The 23,391-nt window shown below is 32.2% G+C and overlaps 2 protein-coding genes across 3 annotated transcripts; both read left to right on the forward strand.

Moving 5' to 3' along the window:
• The first annotated feature begins 9,447 nt into the window (after positions 1-9,447).
• LOC145327204 (C-type mannose receptor 2-like) lies at positions 9,448-14,150 on the forward strand. Its single transcript, XM_080170781.1, has 6 exons — positions 9,448-9,557; positions 10,822-10,922; positions 11,176-11,305; positions 12,092-12,177; positions 12,724-12,810; positions 13,589-14,150. Exons 1-6 carry the CDS (start codon positions 9,523-9,525, stop codon positions 14,113-14,115), a joined length of 966 nt encoding a protein of 321 aa, XP_080026907.1. The 5' UTR covers positions 9,448-9,522; the 3' UTR covers positions 14,116-14,150.
• A 3,030-nt stretch (positions 14,151-17,180) lies between these two features.
• Positions 17,181-20,729, forward strand: LOC145327205 (C-type mannose receptor 2-like). Of its 2 annotated transcripts, XM_080170782.1 has the most exons (6): positions 17,181-17,223; positions 17,633-17,712; positions 17,823-17,952; positions 18,291-18,376; positions 18,608-18,694; positions 19,212-20,729. In XM_080170782.1, the coding sequence occupies exons 1-6, from the start codon at positions 17,189-17,191 to the stop codon at positions 19,745-19,747; spliced, it is 954 nt and encodes a 317-aa protein (XP_080026908.1). In that variant the 5' UTR covers positions 17,181-17,188; the 3' UTR covers positions 19,748-20,729. The 2 variants fall into 2 exon arrangements, with proteins under 2 accessions (XP_080026908.1, XP_080026909.1); XM_080170783.1 differs by lacking the exon at positions 18,608-18,694 and having other exon boundaries at positions 19,212-20,121.
• Positions 20,730-23,391: the final 2,662 nt, after the last annotated feature.

Here is a 23,391-nt window from a genome sequence, read left to right on the forward strand (position 1 = left end):
TTGAACTTAAAATTTTCAAATCTAATTTTCTTAAAAAGCCTCCGCTGAAATATTTTGGTTTTACCTGGAATCATCATGGTTTTATGTCTATTTTCACCACATATAGGTCCCAGGGCTCGGCACTTACTTTTGTCTTGATTTAATTCTAGCCCACAGTGAGGTATATTTCTAAACGTGGATATTTTATTTCAAGAAAGAAGTGTTTTGTCTCCAATTTTTTCCAAACTCAAGGATCTTAAGGAATAAGAAAATGAAAGATAAATTGATATTTATTCCCAATGATGATAAACAAGATTACCCATGCTTAGATTATAATTTTTAGTTGAGACGTTTAGACAATTCTAGTTATAAACTAACAAATCCAAATTCAGTAAAAATGCCCATAGTTTTTAAGCTATCTAGTAAGAAACGTAATTATAAAACTTTGGGTACTAGTATGATTTTTAGTCCAATGTTCCCTCCCTCCCTGTACCAACTGAGTAAGCTACATATCATCTTAATTGTTGGAAGGATTAAAGAAAGACAAATTATTTTTATCTGCCTAACTTACAAACTGCAACAAGTTAACAAATCGGATCTAGTGCAGTTCGCGGTAAAATGTTCCTAGTAACGATTATCTCCAAAAATCTATGAATTTTAAAGGCTGTTAATTGTCCACGATTGAGTAATAACTATTCCAGATTATTTGTAGGCATTAATTAGTCAGTTAATATTTTGTGCAAGCATAATCTATACGTGTGTGTGTGTGTGTAGCCATAATTTCTTCGTGTTTGGACCTAAGTAATCATGGAGTAGGACAAGATACTTGTGTTGTGTATGCTAGCACCAGGGCCAGCTTAAGGTCCACGCTCAAGTACAAGTACTTGACCTGCTGTCTCAAGGGACCTACTCTTTATTACCTCACCCTCGCCAAGTATGGCAGGTGTCCAAAATTAAGTAATGAATGACGCTCTCCACAGAGGAGCATGGGTAAGGGTTGCACTGATATTATGTACTTGACTATTTAGTATCCAAACTACCCAATTATCCCCATTCTTACACAACCAAGGGGAAGTTGCGTGAATGAATTGCGACTGAGAAATTCGAGTTGCCACATGGGGACTTGAACTCGAACTCTCACCACCGTAACTCGGTGCGTTACCACTGAGCTACGACGCCCCAACCATAATCTATACATTCCACCGTTTGGCCTTTAATGCCTTAGATGTTCATCGATTTTTAGAGATAATCGTTACCAGGAACATTTTACCGTGAACTGCACTGGATCCAACAAATGTACTTTATGGTTGGAAGGATACAACTTTGTAGAACATATTAGTATTTTGTAAGATTAGATTGTTTCTAACTGTATAATAGTTTTTTTATAGCATCGTATTATAGACACTTTTTAACGTGAAAAATTATGATTGTTTTAACAATTATCTATAGTATGATGCTATTCAATATTTTTCTGTATGGCTAAGAACCGGTTCAAATCCAGCGGATATTAATCAGTTTCGAAGCCATATTGGAAAATGTTTTTAAATCACTAGTGGCTTCCCTTAAATATACTTCTACATTTTGTTCAAAAAAAGAATCAAAGTTGCCTAGGTTTAAGTCGTGGGGTGATTCTAGGCTTTTTTCTCCCCTTTCTCTACCCCTTCAAGTACTAAAAGTCCGTAGTTTATCTAAAAGGGAATAACTTCCATGTCTAAATTTCTTAATTTCTACTTTAAAACTTCATAATAGTTATTTCTCGTATCGTTTTAAAAACTGCTTTCCGCGGATATAGAATGTACAATTAAAAGATTAAAACTATTTTTTTAGCCCCGAGCTGCCGAAGGCACCGACTTAAAAAACTGGTTTTAATCTTATGATTGTACATTTCTATATTCGTAGAAAACTGGATATAATACGATGCTAGACATAGTTTTTTCATATGGATGAGAACCGGTTCCTATCCACCGGATTCTAATGAATACGAGAAATTAGATTAATTTATTGTTTTCCCAAGAAATTGATTTTATGCTACTTTTTTGTTATTTATGTATAAAAATAAAATAACTATAAATTTGTTATCAAACTGCATTAGTATATAGGTTTCGTGATTATATCTATTCTAAAATATTTAAAATATTTCTTTTTTTTTAAAATCAAATCTGAGTTGCAATCAAGCAAAATAAAAGTTCTTTCAAAGGATTATATAAACCACATTTTTGATGAAAAATATTCCTCAAATATGGCAAATGGTAATGACTTAAAATAATATATGCGTATCTGATGGAAGCAATTTTAGAAATTAACTATTTTGTAACTAAATATTTTTATTTTAGAATTCTTTTAAAACTACATTATATACTTTTACTAGACATAAAAGATTTCATATTAAAAGAAACTTTTGTGCCGTTTGGAGCTTGAATTAATGGAGACAAAGAAGAAGAAAAAAAAACCAATTGTACATCCTCTAATAGTTTCAATGTTAATGGTAAATAAATGTCCTTAATAAATCATGACGTGGTATGATTAAAATAAACTTCTCCTCATTGCATTGCTTGGTTAATAGATATTTCTAGATAATTGACATTTTTAAATTAAGCTTGAAAGATGTCGCTATTAGATAAACGTGGATATATTGATAGGGAAACATTTGTCATCAATTTAGCTTGCTAATATTGACCGCATTTATTGGTCAGTTCGTTTATCAGGTAGTAGTGGAGGGGATGGGGTTAGGTAGGTGGATGGGGTGTATCGTCTATTTAGCCAGTTGCCAGTATTACTTTATCATATTAAATGAAAAACTGGTGCAATATCCAAGTAATAATATATCGATTATGTCACCCCTTATTGTGATTTGAATGTTAGACCCTTAACTTTAATTACAATGGATTTATTATCACTTTGATTTTACACCAGATTAACATGCATTCTAATAAAGTGAGACTTTTAGATGGCTAAAAATAATGATACAACCCCCAATCTTTGCCATATCCCCTCCCATCCTACTGGATAAACAAACTGACCAATATATAAAATTATATTAGCCGCTGCGCCCCAAGCATCTAGGGGCTCTATATTCAAAGGGATATGGAAGAACAAAAATTAGCCTAAAACCACCTCATGACCTTTAAGAAGCTTCACTGTAAAGGAAAACCATATCAGTTCAGTGGTTAGCAAGATTCTTCACTACAGACAGAAAAAAGCTTACTACTTTATATAATAGGATGATATTTTCCACCCCCTTCATAATATGAATGTTACACCCTTGTCTTTAATGGTTAAGAGGAAGGTCAGCTGAATCTTAGTTTCCGATTATGTACATAGCACCTATCTCAATATTTACGACTAGCTAAAAAAGCTTCAAACTTCCGAGAAAAAAATCAAAATTTGAAAAATTAAAATTTTGAATGTATAATGTATAACTTGTTTATACATTATATCGCTTTTCTCTTTGACCGGAGTAGCTGAAAATAGCGTTTGCAATAGTTGGGTTATCTGTTGTACAACTTTGGAAATTAGGCATTAAATAGGCAATCAATTTTCAGGTGAAGTAAGAAGTGTGCCGAAATATGCCAATTTGACACTTTGGTTTCGTGTAACTCGGGAGACAAAAATGTTATTCTTAAAGTTTACTCCATACATACTCATACATAAATCATTGCGGTATGTTAATAGTTATTCATAGCATCGTATTATAGACATATTTCCGCGAATAATTCAATGAAAAAGATTTAAACCAGTTTTGTTAACCAAAGGGGCCTAAGGGACAAAACTGGTATTAATTTTAAGATTTTTATTTTGATATACGTGGTAAATTGTCTGTAATACGATGTTATACATGTTTTGTTTTCATTGTGGTTGAGAACTGGTTCTAATCCAGCGGATATTAATCGGTTTCGAATCCATACTGGATTTTTATATATTATACCTACATATATTGGTATTTGGCAGATTATTCTTTTAAAATAAGATGAATTAATAATTAAGTAATGTCAAAGCAGTCGTATAAAAGGCAATATAAATCTTAAATAACAAAAATTAATAATAAAAAATAACGAATTTGTATGGAGTTTTGGCCGGATGGTGTTTTATATTTGTTGTCAATAGACCTGAGAATTGGCTCATGTTGATTCTAATCTTGACGCGGAAAAATTTGGTTTTGAAATATCTTTCAGGGGGTTTGTTAAAGTATAGGGGTGGTCGTTTAAAACAAATGAAAAGTTTTTGTAAAACGATGTCAGTCCACCTATCTTATTATCTCGGTAACTGTTAAAACGATCAGACTTAACTTTTTAGGGAATGTTATACCACAGATTTAAGCTTTTTCTTGGGGGGAGGGGGGGGGGGGGGGTGGTAGCCTTAAGCCTTTGAAAAATATTCTATTTTAAAATAACTTGACACCCCTACAGCTAGCGTATTTTCATTAATATTTTTTGTGTAAATAATGATATTTAGTTTATCTATCTATACAGTTGTGGAGACAGCGTAAATTAAATGGGCACCAAAAAATGACGTCATACGATAAAAAATAACCAATGAGAGGTCAGTATAAATTTTACCATGTGTCAATTACAGTATATACTGGCATCTCATTGGTCAACTTTATTGAATGACGTCATTTTTTGGTGCCACTTTACGCTGTCTCTATACTTATGTACTATATAGCTAGATATTATATTTGATGTTTTGACTGATAACCAAAAAAAAGGAACTTACTGGTCAAAAAGAAATAGAGGAATGATGGTTGGAAAAAATGGGCCTTAAACAGAAAGTAAGAACAATAAATGTTCAACTTTTTGGGAAATTTTTGTAAAACGCCTGATTCCAATGTCAATAATCCTTATATAATAAACGTAAGAGGGTAAGGGGGAGGTAGATTGGGCTAAAATTCCGTAAGGGTGTGAGTTTTATTTAAGGCTTAAAAACAGTAGTAGAAAGATCTATAAAAAAAATTCGTCTACAGTTCTTTTTAATAAGAAATATACATATTTAGAGAATATTATTGTTTTACAACTGTTTTTAAGCCTTATAACTCACACTTTTACGGAATTTTAGCACTAACTACCCCCCCCCCCCTTTGTTTGTCTGTCGTCTGTTTGTCTGTGTACAGCGCAGGATCTTATTCTCGTGAACCGCTGAACCAATACGCTTCATATTTTCAGTCCAGGACAGGTTTATAACTATTTTGGGTACCTCCACCCTCCAAAAAGAAATCGATCCTATGAAAACAACGCTCGCCCATCCCTCTCCTCTGTATTGAAAAGGAAAAAAAGTAAAGGGTCCATTTCCAACCCCCACCCCCTCCTGCAAAACCTCAAGTGCTCCTAGATGCCTGTAGGTATTGTTAAAAGCGAAGCTTTTCTATTAAAAGTGAAGGTCCGTCTGTTACAGTTAGCTTTTTTCTTTAATTTAAACAGGTTAGGATTGTCCTATCGATTTCAAATTTTGCATGCTGATTCCTATAACAGTTAGGTACGACTTAGAAAGCGCTGCAACTCTATAATTGTTAATAGTAACATGTATTTAATCAGTTTTGCAACAAATTTACTTACTTATTTTGTATAGACATAAAAAAAACAGTAACAAGCCCTTTTCACTCCACAGGGGGAGCATAGGCCGCTGACAATTTGTCAGTGTTTCTGTAACAATGTGGCTTTTTATGGATATGGGATAGGGTTGTTAGCCCTAAGCCCTATGATTGCGGTGTAAAGCATCCATTTGCCCATCAGACAACCAACCCTTTGATTGCACGACCTTTGTCTGAGAAGTCCTAACTGTGCATGGTAGTGAGTTGCGCCTGTTTTGGGCCAAGGCATTCCCCCTACTCTAACTATTTATGTCGCGCACCTGACATAGCAGCAGTAGGAACCATTTTTAACGTCTTTAGTTATGACGCGGTGTCGGACCGAGATTCGAACCTATCACCTTCCCGACGTCGAGCGGATGCGCTACGTGTTGAGCCACGGTCGCGGGTATAGACATATGCATTAATAATTAGTTTATTCAGTTCTGACACTCTACAAGTGTTAATATTCGTTAGTACCTTCCATTTCAAAGCTTTGCTTTTATGGATGTTGTCATCCTTGTTATTGAGTATGATTGACTTTAAGTCTCAATTAAACAAGGAAGATAATAATAACTATAGCTGAATTTAAATTGTTTTTGTTTATACTTCTAATTGTAATCTGTCGTTTTAAAAACCATCGCACATATACATTATTGAAGTTTTACCTATTTTAAAAATCTGAAGGTCAATCTACAACAAAACAAATATTTCAAATTTTTGGTTCAATATTCAATTATCTGAACAGAAAAAATGTTTCCGACCCAACATGTTTGAATTTATAAAATTCTTACAGACATTGTCCTGTGTCTTGTGTCAATTTGTCATGATTATTGATGGTTTTAAGCTATTCTATAGCAGTCTAATATCTTTTTATAGCTAGGGGACCTGTGATTTAATACATAATTCTTGAAATGAAATCAGAGGACCTATATGGAGCTTTCCTAAAATAGAGAACTAAATCGTTTCAGTAGTTATTTGAGACTTTAAGCTTCTGACAAAAAAAAACATATCTATACATCAGGGAATATATCTACTGGTCCTGTGGTGGTTTTACCGTTTTAAGCTATTTTCTTGGGGGGTTAGACACCCCCAACCCCCCCACCAAAACAAAATATCCACCCTCCCCCCAAATTTTGTTTTTATTATTTGAAATTAGTGGTGGCAGCTCCATTAGTACCTACTTAATTTTTTTAAATTATTAAATTCTTAAAGTTCCCGTGCATCTATGGGATTTTTAGGTCAAAGATGAAAGGACAAGTAGCTTTATTTTTTTTTTCTGCTGCTACTGAAGAAAAATTGCTGATTTTTTTGTGTCAAGGTTCCATTTCCCAAGAGGATTTCGTATACAACTTACTTTGTCTGCTAGTCCATTGGTTATGCAACAAAGGACATTAAAAATATTGGTTTTAGTCCCGTTTGTGGAAACGCTTCTTAAGGGGCGTTTCTTTGTATTTTCTCAGTTGTTTTTCTCCTATTTCTAGTCCCTGCGGGGCAATCACCTAACCCAATATGACCCAACCAAACATAACCTATCAAAAGCCATTTGAAAATACAACGAATCGCCCCTTAAGGGGCGTTGCCACGAAAGGGACTATACCCAAAATATTTTGATGAAGGTTTCGTGATTTTTTTCATCATTATTTTATCTTTTATATTTATATTTGAGGTAATTTTGGTTCACTTGTCCGTTTATTAATCCATGTTTATGTTGATTAATAGGAGTTATTATTCAATAAAACGGTTTTAAACAAAAATCCGCAAATAAACAATGTTATCTTACCCAAGTATAAGGGATCAAAATTCCAAGAAACAAGGATGACAACATCCATAAAAGCGAAGCTCTGAAACGATAGGACAAACGGACATTAACACTTGTATAGTGTCAGAACTGAATAATCAGAATATAAATGAATAAGAGTCAAAGCAAAATTGTGAATTTGTTGAAAAACTTATTGATAAAGGATAATGATTATGGACATAATTACATTTTTAGGACTTGATTATAAAGTTGCTTTGCTTATAATATTGTACTTTGTTGTCCCAGGAATCAGTATACCAAAAATCAGATCAATCGGATCATTAGATCACATAAAAATTGTTATTAAAAAAGTATAAAAAACAACATGTTTAAAATGGACATTCTGGTAATAATTATAGAGTTGCTACGCTTTCTAAATCGTACCTAACTACTACAGAAATCACCATGCAAAGTTTGAAATCGATAAGACAATTCTAACATTCCTAAATTAACGAAAAAAGGTATCCGTTCCGGACGGACTGACCGACCCTAATTATAGAAAAGCTTCGCTTATAAAAACTGTCTATATTACTATGCGATAAAAAAAAACTCTTTAAAGAGGAGCTTTACAATTATAACAACAAGCATCATTTCTTATCTTGCACCTTTTTTTTGATGATAAAACAAAAAAAAATCAAACATTTCAAAACGTGCATTTAATCACAGGAATAAGGTATAACCAACAAGCAAAATAAATCTAAAATAATATTTGGGGGGCAAATGGAGAGGTCGTCAATTTTACGATGTGTTGCCCCCCAACGACAGCTGAAAAACACGTATAGGTTTCGTGATTTTCTTCCGAATTAATTTCGTTATTGGTATGAGCTGATTTAATCAGGTAAAATTTTTAGAGAAGTTTGTAAAATGATTTGGATTCTTATGCGTCCTTTTTCATCATATGCTAGTGCTGATTTCATTTTAATGTTATTATTATATATTTATCCATCGAAAAAAAGAGGATAGTTGTCTGGATTCCATTATATATCCATCCTTTAATTGTCAAAAATTGTATAAAATCAAATGGATGGTATTATGAAATATCAATGGATTTATCATTACTTGAATCTCACACGAAATTATCATGTACTTCAATGAAGCTTGCCCTTTACCTCACCGTTTCCCCTACAATTGGAACAAACTGACCAATAAATAATGCCCATATTAGCAACATAAATTAACGACAATTCACGTATATTCTACATCCATTAATAACAAACTTAAGATTTAAAAAAATGCCTTGCTAAGTTTATTCAGAAAATAAATCAGGTTGTAGAAAACAAGAGCTACTTTGCTCTGTTGCTTCAGAAGAGACTCTGGTATCAAAACAGAGTGGAGAAATTTCTCGTCACCTTGCTTGTCAATTATTTACTCCATAAACAGAGATAATCTAGAGCCACACTCTCTAAATCAGCCAATAGAAAAACAGTGGAGGAGCAACCTGGTCATTTGATTGGTTAGAAAGTGTACAGATTTTAAAGGCTGGTTATTTTTTCATTTCATTGACATAATGAGTCAGCTCTGAATAGTCGTATTTCTTAAATAAAGCTTTGCTAGGTTAAAATATGACTTGTGAAAATTTCTCCGCTTGTGTAATTTGAATCATATGCCAAAGCATTTATTATAATTCAGGTATATATATTGAATTTTTCAGGATAGAGCTAGCTTTTCGGGAAAATATATCCTTGAAAAATTAGAATTATTGATAACATAAATAAATATGGGTTTGTCTGTTAGAATTTCCTTATAAAGCTTGACAAATTTTGGGGTCAGATGTATAGACGTCCAAGGGGGGGGGGGGGGTAATGGGGCGATTACCCCCCCCCCCCCATTTAAAATTTACCCCTACCCTACCAATCCCTAATAATAAAATTTTATGCGCGCTTCGCGCGCATTTTTAATACTAAATATTTAATAAAATTTAAATAACCCCCCCCCCCCCCCAACAGACTTTAGGGGGGGTAAAAAAAAATTTCGCCGCGCTCCGCGCGCCATTTTACCCCCCCCCCCCGTCTATGGTCAGATGAACCATCTACATATATTATGTCTGTTACTCCATTTGTCCATATTTAAAATAATGTCACTCATAAATTTGGAAATTTGAAGAGATAAAAATGTTTGTTTTGCTAATAAAAACAAGTCTTTTTTTCAACCGATCGTCAGTTTGGAGTAAAATTATTCCAACATGAAAGGATTTATTTTACTGCTGAGTTTGCTTCTGTAAGTATTTTTTTAGACAAGCTATTCTATAACTTATTATGTTTGTTACTTTGTCAGATTAAGTTATGTAAAATAACTATGTACATGTAATGTTCTTGTTAAATTACATCACTTACTATAATCGTTATATCATTACTTGGATGTTGCACCAGATTTTCCATGTACTTTAATAAAGTGTTTCTTGCAGCTGGTTATAATAATGATACCTCACATACCCTCCTATTAGATGAACGAACTGACCAATAAATAAGATCCATATTACCAACCAGTTTTGTTAGACCTTAAAAAGAAAAAAACAATAAAGCAAGTTTCTATATCAAAATAGTCAAAATTAGACCAAAAAAGGCCTAAAAATCCAATTTCCGCAGGGTTTTCTTCCCTAACCTAAAAATAAAAAATTTTGTATTTTTGTTTCATTTAGATGTAGTACAAATTGGACTAGGCTTATGTACAAAGTTTCAAGAATCTAGCTCATTATTTAGACCATTTTGCTCACTGTTTAAGTTTAGATATCATTACACCCCCCCCCCTCCCATTTTATGATTTTCATTTTAATATTTATTTGTTGAAAATTGTCTTTAATACATGAATTTTCAGTATTGCTGAGAACCCGTTCTAAATAAGCGGTTATAAACCAATTTCGCGAGGCCATACTGGAAAATTTGTGTCCAATCATATTATTTTTAGTATTCTCAATGAGAATTTCTCATATCTATTTTCCATTAGAGAAATATTTTAATCTTATTTTTTTTTTTTTTTTTGGGGGGGGGGGCTTATTAGATGGGTATGTTAGAATCTTCTACTTAAAAATATATGTTCTGTTTTTTTTTAAAAAAGTTATGGCCATGTTTAATAAAGGATTTTTTCCCCCGGCTTTTTTTGAAATTGAAGTAGTGCAGTTGCAATTATTATGCCTTTTGGTGAAAAAAACACTTCTGTAAATTTTTAAAACTATTTTGGACAAGTATTATACCCAGTAATTTCTCTTTGAAATTTTGACGCCCCCCTTATGGAGGTCAAAAAATCATTGCATCATAACTATGGCTTCAAGGTTATCCCTGAATAGGCCTTGAGGAGTAGAATCAAGAATTTTTGAAGTTTTCAAAATATCTCATTCCTAGCCTGAGAAAATTTTTAAAAACCTCTAAAAATTGGCCAATTTAAAAATAGCGATTTTTTGAGATTTTTTCAGGCTAGGAATGAGATATTTTGAAAATTTCAAAATTTCCTGTTTTTGCGCTATACAATGTATATTATCTTACAGATGTTTTGAATTGGGGTTGGGCCAGTCAACTCCAACTTGGCCTCCAACTGTGACAACAGCTCAACCAGAAACAACAACAACTGGATTTGGAAATTGCCCAAGTAAATTTGATTCAATTAATACAGTAGATCTAGATCCTAAATTAGTCAATTAAACCAATAAGAACACAGTGAAAGAAAAATCCAACCATATTATTGGTTAGAATTTGTACAAATTTTGGTATGAAAGAGCAGATATTATTATATTTTTCCATCTTGTTTTACTGTGTGAAGTTATGAATTTCTTTGCAAAAGTTTTCATAGCAAAGAAACATTTTGGTCATTTTCGATTTGTTTAAAACTATTTGATGTTTAGATGATTGGATAGATGCTGATATACTTGGATGTTACAAATTCCTGGATGCCAAGATCAACCACACCTGGGTGGAGGCCCAGTATGACTGTGAACAAATTGGAGGATACCTGGCCGAACCAACAACTCATAGGTTAGTCACAGAAGCTAGACTTAAAGTAATCTTGTTATGAAAGAAAGAGGATGTATGTGTGTGCAACTAAGGTCTTGCTAATCACTGATCCTAGTAATTCTCTGTAGTAAATCTTCTCATATGTCCAGGGAAGATTTATAACTATTTTGGGAAGGGTGGTAGTATAGAATTAAAGAACAGTTATTTCTTGCATCGTATAATAACCAGCTTTCTACGGATATAAAATGTACAATTATAAGATTAAAATAATTTTCTATGCCGAAAGCACGGGCTAAAAAAACTTGTTTTAATCTTATGATTGTACATTTTTATATTCATAGAAAATTGGATTTAATTACAATGCTAAACATAGTTTTTGCATGAATGAGAACGGGTTCTAATCCACTAGATATTAATGGGTTTCGAATGAAAACTAGAATTAAATGCGGATCGACTCTAGTATCCCTAGGCCTCAAGGTTATATGTTGTATAGTAGTTCAAACATATCTAAGTTGGTGTTACTGTTTCCCAAAAACTTATCCCTCCCGATGTAGAATTGTAACAGTAAGCAGTACAATAAATATATCTACATAACATTAAAGGGTCTAAATTTTAAATTCATAATTATTTTTCTGCTGGATTAGAACACAGTTCTTTACTAGAATAACTCTCTAAACATGAGAGAAGGAACATTTGGCTGTTTTATATTGTTTCAAATATCTGACCAATGATTTTATGAAAGAGTAAATAGGGTAAATAATTCTAATTGTCTTTCAGAAGTAAATATAATTTTATATTATTTTATAGGTTGTCAAGTTTCCTTCACAGTTTGGCCAACTTTGATGAGGATTCAAGTGGAATAAAACATTGGTTCATTGGCCTCACTGATTTAGGTGATTCTGTAGTTTTTATGTTAACCTAAGATTTTTTTACATTTAAAATTAGTTAAAACAACATTTTTTATGAGTTGTTATCTTCTACCACTTGATATCCTGACATGTCTTATTATATTATAATCATCATTAGTTGTTTCAACACTAGAGTGAAGGAGGATGACTTTATACTAGAGGATGTCTCTACCCCCCCTCCCCTTCCCTGCTTAATGGAATATATTTTCTTGTATTCATTTGAAACCGATTAATTTCCAGAGGATTATATCCGGTTCTCATCCATATGAAAAAAAAACTATGTCAAGAATCATATTATATCCAGTTTTCTATGAATAAAAAATGTACAATCATAAGATTAAAACCAGCTCAGGGCTAAAAAAAATACTGGTTTTAATTCTATAATTGAACATTTTTATATCTACAGACTGTTTATAATACAATGCAAGAAATCATTATTATCAGTTCTGTTACCACCAAGATCATCATATTACTAAGCATAGTAATTAGTGGTTATCATTACAAATAATTTCAGATCATATTCTTTTTCAGGCCTGGAAGGAAGCTGGAACTGGATTCATACCAGAGAAATGTTGACTGATGATAGTTGGGGAAACAACAGGCCTGTCAATAAACATGGTAATTTATAATACAAAGTAGAACAATGTCTGCCTGTCTGAAGCTTAATACCTCAGTAACCTGGTCCTGTAATGGCTTTAAGCTATTTTCTTGAAAGGTTGGGATATTCCATCCCCCACCAAAAAAAATTTGGGGTATAGTCCCTTTCGTGGCAATGCACCTTAAGGGGCGATTCTTCATATTTTTCACAGTAGCTTTTTTCCTATTTCTAGCCCCTTTGGGGGGCTCTAACCTTGAGGGGCCAATTGCCTAACCCTGTGGGGCAATCAACAAACCCAATATAACCTAACCTAAAATAAGCTATAAAAAGCCATTTGATTTTAAAAATACAATGAATTGCCCCTTCAAGGGCGTTGCCACAGAAAGAACTATTCCCAAAATTTGTTTTTCTTTTTAAAACTATAAAAAAGGGAGTCAACTAACCAAATAATTCCCTCCCCTAAATGTTTTTTACTAAGCACCTAAAGGCTAGGAGCCCAAGCTGCTAGTCCTTATATAAAGCACATGAGGTTAGGTTACCCATTTTAACATTTCTTGTGCTATATCTTATAAAAAAAATCACTCCCTATATAAAAGTTTGTAAATTTTAGAATTTGAACCTTAAGTTTGCACTTAAATCTCTCTCAGCAAAAGAATGGAGCCTACTTCCAAAAATAATAATTCAACATTTGCATAATTTTAAGGGAAAACATTGTCAACACCTATCATTGATTAATCTAAATACCAAATCAATGGTGGTAGTAAGAGATAAAATGATTTTTAAATATTTTTATGTTAGGTAACAAGAATGACTGTGGAGTGATGGTATTGAACAAGGACAACTGGTACTGGGAGGATTTGGACTGCACTTTGCCAGAAATCCAACACTCCCCTGTTGCTCCTGTCTGCCAGAGAGACACCAACACATTCATTACAACCTCATCACCAGAGCCAACTACAACTCCTTCAACATGCGAGTCTGGCTGGTCAGAATATGAAGGAAGTTGCTATAAATATTTCCCAATAATCGATTACTGGCAAAATGCTGTTGCTGGGTGTGGTAAATATGGCAGTTTTCTTACCATTCTCCATTCTAAAGAAGAGGAAGATTTTGTGAGAAGCTTAGGTAATGGAAATATTTTCTGGATTGGTGGAGTGTACCAAAGTGGGGGATTGACATGGATTGATGGGTCCCCATATGATTATGGAAGTGTGTATAGCCCATCTTCTAACCAATGTATTTATTATAGTATGAGCCATTTAGTATTTAATACTGCCAATTGTGATGGTGAATCAATGGATTATATTTGTGAGAAATATTTATAATAAACTCAAAATAGATTCTGTGCTCAATCTTAAAATTATTTTTAAAATCCATCTATAGTATAAAGTAGAATGATGTCTGTCCATCTGAAGCTTAAGATCTTTGACACTGCTGAATTTATTGGATTCTACTCATCAAAGATATACATACTGGTCCAGTTTTAAGCTATTTTCTTTGGGGATGGGACACTTCCAACCACCCCAAAAAAACAAAAAATCCACCCAAAGGCAAATTTTAAAAAATATATGGATTAAAAGGATGTTAAAAAAATGCAGACATTTTTAAAATTTAAATTTCGCGGCTTGTGTTACTAGTAAAACATGTCATGCATACTGTTAGAATATTTAAAAACTCTAGTTTTTGGGAATATAAGTACCCTCTTTGAGCTATTTGTAGTTTAGGAGCTTCATTGAAAGATGTAAGAAATAGGATGAAAAGTTTTAAGTTGGAACATATTACATATTTTTAAATATTTAAAACATAAATGTCCCAGAACAGGTTTTACAAATATACAGGGTCATTCAAGAGAAATGATTTTTTAAAAAACTTAATTATGCATAGAAAATAAAACAATAATGTAAAATCCTTTAGATATTTGGAAAACCTATTATGAGACATTTATGTTTCAAATATTTGAAAATGATTATTTCAACAAATTATGCCCTAAAAACCGGTTTTTCCAAAGGCCTTTTTTTTCGAAGATTTATTGATTTTAGAGTTGTAAAAAATGTGCACCTTTTTGAAATTTTAATTGCGCAGCTTGTATTAATAGTAGAAAAATGTTATGCATATCGTTAGAATCGTCATAATCTCTAGTTTTTTAATATATAAAAACCATTCCTGTGCTACGTATAGTATAAGAGCTACGAGGTAAAATGTTCCAATTACTTAAAACTTTTCAACCTTTTTCTCACATTTTTCAATGTAGCTCCTAAACTACAAATAGCACAAAAACAAGTCTTATATTTTCAAAAACTAGAGCTTATGACAATTCCAACGGTTTTCGCAACATTTTTCTACTATTAACATAAGTCACGCAATTTAAAATTTAAAAATGAGTGTATTTTTTGCACACCCTTTAAATCCACAAATCCTCGAAAAAAAGGTCTTTGGAAAAACCGGTTTTTTGGGCATAATTTGTTGAAATAATAATTTTTAAATATTTGTAACATAAATGTCTCATAATAGGTTTTCCAAATATAAAAAGCATTTTACATAATTGTTTTATTTTCTATGCATAATTAAGTTTTAAAAAAAATCATTTCTCTTGAATGACCCTGTATAAAGCATTTTATATAATTATTATTTTTTTCCTATGCATAATTAAGTTTTTAAAAATGACATTTCTCTTGAAACACCCTGTAGTTTACTTGTTTTCCTTAAATTCAAGTTTATATGAAGTAATGAGTCTGTTTGTTCTTTTTTATATACTCATCAGCAATTTTTATAAAGCTTTGCTGAAATTAATAAAAAACTTTAATTTCTTCTGTTAATTTATTTCTGGTTTTTCTTATAATAAAGTAACAGGATGTTTGTCTGTCTGTTTGTTTGTACAGAAGGATTTCGTTAACCGCTGAACTGATTGGGTTCTCCTTAACAGGGAAGCTTCTGGGAAGGTGTGTAGCTATTTAGGGGAAGGGTACTACCATCCTTTCCAGAGAAATCGCCCCTAGAAAAAAATTACCCCCTTTTATTTTACTTTTTCTTTTAAAATCTAAAATAATAGATTGGGTTATCAAATTCAATTCTCCCCTCCTCAAGTACCCCCAGAGGCCTCTAGGGGTGTAACTGCTAGTCCTTGTAATAAAGTAACAGGAAGTCTCTATATTGTGTGTTTGTATGTTTGTACCAAAGGTTGTTGTTAACCGCTGAACCAACCAGGTTCTCCTTTACAGGATAGCTTCTCATAGATCCTGGGATCTTGTATAACTATTATTGGGGATGGTACCACCACCCCCACCGAAAAAAAACTTTCCCCCAATGTTTATAAAATAAAATAGGTTATTGAATTTAACTCTCCCCTCCTCAAGTGCCCCTAGAGGCATAGCCGCTAGTCTAGGATATACCACTAGAAACGTGCCATACCTAAATCTGGGGCACTTGATGTAGTAGCGGGTTAAAGTTGAAAAAAGAAAGTTTAGGGGGGTTTCTTTCTGAAAGCGATTTCTCTTGGGCTGGGAGGTTAAGGTACAGACAGACACAGACACACTGATATATATAGCTAAGGATATTAAGGCTTGAAAATCCTATTCTTGTGATACATAGAACTTATATGTATGTTTTGTTTCCCCAAAAAACAACAAAACACCATTATAGTATTGTCTAGTTATGTTATTTATTGATATACAAATACAGGCATTTTACACAACTCTTGTAGATTATGCTTGCAAGCATTTTCTGAAGGACATGTTGTACATAACTCAAAACTGCCTGGTAAAAGTTAATTATTTCTTTAGAATATCTCAATGTCTAACCTAATTTTATTGTATTTTATACAAGAAAAACATTCACAGAACTACTATTCCAAGTACCACAATTTGTTAAATGCACTTAATAGAATTATTCCATTCATAACCAAATTTGATACTAAGTACCAATGAAGCACTGAGTATGATGGTAACATTCTAAGCCCTCCACTTTATTATCTAATTATGCAATTGATATACAGATGGATATAATTGATAATTGACTGTATGATTACTCAGTACAATCTTCACAGCAAAATTATTAAATTCTTTGAAAATACTTTTCTCCTTAAGATTTTTGATGAATTAAAAAAGAAAAATATACAAGGAAGATATAGAGAGATGTATTGATCAGCGAAATCTCTACAACAAAAATAGCAATGTAATATCTATAAATCATTTTAGCCTAATTAAATATATTTCCCTAATAATATTACAAACTTACAGATAGTTAAAGTAAGTTGTAGAGTACCTAACTTCGCAATAATAAAATTATTCATTGCCAATAGTTTTCTTAGAATGATAAGTATGTTTATTTTTATTGATAAAGAGCAGGTGACTGTTATAAATTAATTATTTTATGTGCTAAGTATATCAGTCTCTGTTTAAAATGGAAAAATTAAAGTTACTAAGTCTTTTTATTTTGTAAGTTTCCATTCAGTTTTTTGTGAAATGTAAAATAAGATTGCACTTTACATCATCAAATACTGAGACACAAAAGCAGACTTTTGTGGTATATTTATTTAAAGGGATTGTAATTTGAAATAATAGAACAATGTGAGTTCTTCTGCCTTCTATAGCATTTAATAATATATTTGCCCTGATATTTTATCTCCACAATAAACTCAAGAAAACATTTGATACCATTTAGACAATAATCGCTTGTCATTTCAACTTGTTTTCTCATAAAACATAACTTTTGCGTATTTATTTTTATTCGCCAAACAAATGCTTAAAATCACTGCTGGAGGGTGCTTAACATTACTTGCCCTCCTTCATTTTGAAATAAAAAAAAACAATTATTTAATATATTTTGTAGAATAACATTATTTAGATTTGGTAGAGCTGCTCTAGCCGAAGTGGAAATATCAGAGTCTTTGCCTAACTCATCTGTCAGAATAGGAGAATGTCCAGGTCTTATTAATTGATCTTTTACATCTTTAACCTTTATAAACAAATCAACTTAGTTGGATTTACTGGTATGTTTTTGTTTCATTGATTTTTTAAATATTTTTTTTCAAAAGATGATTGGATAGATGCCGATATACTTGGATGTTACAAATTCCTGGATGCCAAGATCAACCACACCTGGGTGGAGGCCCAGTATGACTGTGAACAAATTGGAGGATACCTGGCTGAACCCACCACACATAGGTTAGTAAGTGCTTTTCTTTGAGGTGCCTTGTGAGCAAACACCACATTCACCTAATTTTTAAAATAAATTGCAAATAAGGAGTGGGGTGAAGTTTTTTTTGTTAATACCTGTAACCTGTAAGTTTCATGAGCCTGCGGGGGGCTGTACCTGTGGTGCCTTAACCTTGTTGGGGTCCCCTGTACTCAATATAACAAAATAACTTGATCATGAATACAAAGAAATTGTTATGTATCCCATTTCGGCTCAAAATCCAATCCATTTCCACATAGCACATACTAATATTCATATTTTTTATAATTCAACACATTAAGAAGATAAATATTTATATTATGTTTAGGCTTTCCAGTTTTTTACACAGCTTGGCAAATTTTGATGATGAATATGATGGAATTAAGCATTGGTACCTTGGACTTACAGATGTAGGTAAAAAACAGTTTGAAACTTATAAGCACCTGCATAAAATTTTTGGATATTGGTAACTTTTTCAATCTAATTTAAAAATTTCTCTTTTCATTTTTCTAGGTTGATAATTTATTACTTTTTTAAAATAAAATAGGCTGCAATCCATTAACAACTTTGGGAACATAGGTCTTATACAACTACATATAACTACAACTAGTATGATTTACTTTTCAAACATTTTTTCTGTTTAAGGTTTAGAAGGAAACTGGATATGGGTCCATAACAGAGAACTCTTGACAGAAGAAAGTTGGGGAAGTGAAAACCCTAGCTCAGAATACCGTAAGTAGAGTAATTCCTTTTAAATTTAAAGGGGGATACTTATTGAGGCATGATTGCATATCAAAACAAAATGCTAACAAACATAATCAACATGAAACCTCAAAATCAATTAAGTGTAAGAGAAACAACTGAGTTAACAGAATAATTCATTGTACTAATTTAAGCATAGGCTTTCAGAATGGAAGCATGAGATTATCCTCAAATCAAATCATGACGGGTGGATACACTCCCCTTAACAGGGATCTACACCCTCCAAATGCAGCTAGGGGGGGGGGGGGAGGTTCAAGTAAAAGTGTCACACTCCCCTTAAAATGCTGAATAGTGTTATTTGCTTACTTCACATGCCAATTTTCCAAGTCATATCTGAAAGTTTTATCATTTACCAATGGGACACGACTTTTACCCCAATTCCCTGAGAAGCACAGCCTTATCAATTCATCAGTTACTGAGATCTTAAGATTCGGATGGATGGACAGTCAGACATTGTTTTTCTTTTACAAACTATTTCTTTTTTAAGGAAACAGGGCAGACTGTGCAGTAATGGTTCTGGATTCCACAGCCTGGTGGTGGGAGGACTGGGACTGTACACTCACACAGATACAGGAAACTCCAGTAGCACCTGTGTGTCAAAGACATTTAGAAGCATCTAATTCTACGACAACTGAAGTACCGATTACAACATCTCAAATGTCAAGCCCCTGCCCAACAGGTTGGTCAGAGTTTCAAGGTAGCTGTTATAGATTAGAGGGAGGAGTTGAATTGAATTGGATGTATGCTGTGTCAGAGTGTGGAAAATATGGAGGATTTCCAGTAATTATACATTCCAAGGAAGAAGAAGACTTTTTGAAGAGCTTGTCTGACGGAGAAGATTTCTGGGTGGGAGGGATCTACTCCAGCAGTGGACCTGTTTGGATAGATGGAACAAATTTTGACCATGGAACCTTTTATGACCCTGATGTGGATGAATGCATCTACTACGCATTGCCTCAATCCCAATTTAACACTGTTCCTTGTACTTATAGAGCTTCTATTATTTGTGAAAAATACTTCTAAACACCTGTTCAAATAAAGTTTGAAAAAAAATATATTTTATTTATGTCAAATATTTATGATATCATTTCTTTAATTCATATTAATACATAGATTACATTACACATAAGGAAATATATTGAGAAATTAATTATAAACATATAAGCCCAAAACAATCTTAACTTGTTTATTGCCTAACAAACTTATCAAATCTAATTAAATTAAAGTAAATTGCTATCTTATTGAATAGATTGTGCAACATAAATGATTTTCAGTACCTACCTAATGTTAAGACAATGCATGAAAGGTTCGGTGTTTGATGTTCCATTATCATCAAGTTAGTTGTTAGCTAGTTTTTGCTATAATAAATATGTATAATAAATGGTAATATTCATGAATGATGCCAAACATTTTTTAACTGAATAATTTGTGTTACTGTCAAATACTCTTGTTAAATAAACGAAAAAAAACCATGTGATAACAATTTTAAATTAAAAAAACTAATAATATTTAGTGATTTTTTAAATAACATCAAATGTTATGTTGAGTATAACTTTTTAAGAAGACATATGACGTCAAAAACTCAATTAAATGCTAAATTAGATTGATTACATAGTTAAATAATTGAAAATTACTGTTCCTTTTGCTAAAAAATAAAAAAATAAAATGTTTTTATGTCTGCGCCTTTCCTTATTTTAAGTAGCTATTCGTATTAACTTTTTTAACCCATTCATTAAACTGTGGTCCAAATTTTTTTTTCTCGACTATTTGATTAAAGTTAACAATAAAAAAAATGCTGCATAACATCACTTGCTCTAGTTCGTATATAGTCCCCTTTATTTTAGACATTTAGTTAGCTTTTGTCTTATAATAAGTAAATTTAAATAAGGTAATATTAACTTTAAACATTGAACAAATATTATTATTAAACATTTAATGTTATTTACTACATTAATTATTTATTTATTACCTACCTACCTAAAAATATATAATTTTTATATTTACACATTTTTTTTAGGTATTTAAATAACCAATTAATAAAAATAAAATTACGAGTCTAAAATACTTAAGTATCTATCTCAAGTCATTACAATTTTAACAAGGGTGACAACATCCACAAAAAGCGAAGCTCAAAAATTATGAATGGATATCGGGGAAAAACTTACTATAGAGCAGTGTAATACAATAAACATTAAACGTGATAAAATAGGTAAAACAAGAAACCCTTTAAAATCACGCAACCTTTTAAAAAAACGAAAACTTTAAAATATAGAAATTGATCTAGCACCGCAATTAATAAACAAATCTAAAAAAAAGTTTCATGGAAATATGTACAATATGAGCATATTTAATCCCTGATAATTTCAGCCGTCAATCCTGAATAGGAATCGGGAAAATCATGAAAACCTAAAAATCTAGGAATCGATCTAGTAACCCAATTAAAAGACAAATCTTAGCAAAACTTGGTAAAAATAAGTGGAGTCTAAAATTGACTAGGTAATCCCTGAAAATTTCAACCCTCTATCACGAAAACTTAAAAATCTAGGAATCGATCTAGCACCCCAAATAACAGACAGATGGACAAAATAATGTATAGATTCGATGGGCATATGTCATAGGAATCTTCACTAAAAATTTCAGCTGTCTATCTTGAATAGAAGCCGAGAAAATCACGTTTCTCCCATAGCGTTACGGGCTGACGGACAAAGTGAATTATAGAGTAACAGCTACTAAAGATACATAAAGTAAAACATAGGTAATTTTTATTCCTAAAACATAGGTACCTAACAGTAAGACATCTGAGATAAATAACATTTACAGTTTAATACACCATTTAAATTTTAGTAAATACTGATAAAAGTTTGAAATACTTACCTAATATATACTAGCAGCTGCACCCCTTGCATTAAAGAGCTCTTTGGTCAAAGGGGACAGAAAAAGCCTAAAATCTCCAGACTTCTATTTTGAAAATAGCCTAAAACAACCACAAGACTTAAATATAAAATTTAATAGACAAAAATACCAAGCATTAAATTTGAAAACAAAAGAACTCAAACCATTGCATCCCAGGACTAAAATCCCTGAAATCAATTGGTTTGCAAGATCTTGAGTGACAAACGAAAATCTTGCTACTTTAAGTAATAGGATATCATTATCACATATTAAAATCATAATTAAATAAGTCTTCTTTCTCCTCAATTTCTTCCTTTATGACAACATCTACCTCTTCTTTAATATAAGTATAATCATCAGTTTCCAACTTTACATTCAGAGGATTCTCATCAACATTTTCTTCTTCTTTAATTTCTTCTTTAATGGTTTCTCCGCAATCAACAAAATTGTCGGGAATAGATTTATCTCTAGCACTCTTTTTCTCCATAAACATTATCAAGTGGCCTTGGGTTTTCTGGTGTTGCCCCAAGTTACCTTTAGTTGAAAATGATTTTTTACATAAGTTACAATGAAATGGCTTTTTATCGTGTAATATTTGGTGCTTTTTTAGGTTGGCTGTGGAGGAGAAAGTCTTTTTACAAATATTACACTGATATGTTGTTAAATGTGCAGCTGAGTGTGATGTTATTTCATTGTGAATATTAAAGTGCTGTTCTTCTCTAAATGATTCATAACAAACTTTACACTGATATGGGAATGGATTTTCAACTGAATGTTTTCGTAGGACATGCTTGTCTAGGAGACTTTGGTTAGCCCAAACACTTGGACAGTGACTACATGGAAATGTTAATTCCATTCTGTATACAGTGACAGCTGCTATGGGTTTTATTTTTGTTTTAAATCACTTCAAACCTGTAATCAAAAATATCAACTTTAGGTATAATAGTATCAAATACAAAAAAAAGTGGTTCATCAACAAACTAATAATATTTAGTATTGAAATCATTAGATCTATAGTTTAAGGATGTTTGTTCTTTAATAATTATATCGTTATATAAAAGTAACAGAATCTGTGTGTGTGTGTGTCTGTCTGTTTCTCTGTACCAAAGGATCTAGCTAACCGCTGAACAGATAAGTTTCTCCTTTAAAGTGTAGGGCCTGGGAAAGTTTATAACTATTCTGTGGATTAGACCCCCCCCCCCCACTCCCCCTAAGAGAAATTTACCTTAGAAATTTGTTTTAAAAACAAACATTATTGGGAGTGGTCCATTCAAGCAGACCCCCCACCCCTTATTCTAAGTGTACATATTCATATCAAGTAGGTAATAAAGCAAGTTGCGACAAAGTTGATATGATCAATACTTAATATTATATAAACGCCGCAGCCACAGTCCTTTATATTAAACTAGTGAACCCGCTCCTAGCCCCCTGGAAGGACAGGGAGGTAAAGAAAATAGCTTAAAACTCCTCAAAGATATTTACAATGCTTAAATGATAAAAACATATAAATAAAATAAACAGATAAAAAAATACCTGTTCAATTAAAATTGATCAAACTTTTCCTTTCTCATTATTTTTAATTATCTGAAAAAAATTATAAATTTATAAAAATTAAATATCTTATTTATTTCGCCCCTATCCTCTAGGGGCTGTGCCTCCAGAGGTTTGATCAACCTATTTTTGTGTTATTTAAATTTAAAAAGAAAATAAAAAAATAAAAAATTGGGGGGGGGGGCTGTATTTTTTATTTTTTTGGGGGGGTTGGGGGTCCCACC

The sequence above is a fragment of the Acartia tonsa genome, chromosome 8, assembly GCF_053477335.1.
Source record: "Acartia tonsa isolate MP-2025a chromosome 8, ASM5347733v1, whole genome shotgun sequence".
Classification (NCBI taxonomy): Eukaryota; Metazoa; Arthropoda; class Copepoda; order Calanoida; family Acartiidae; genus Acartia; species Acartia tonsa.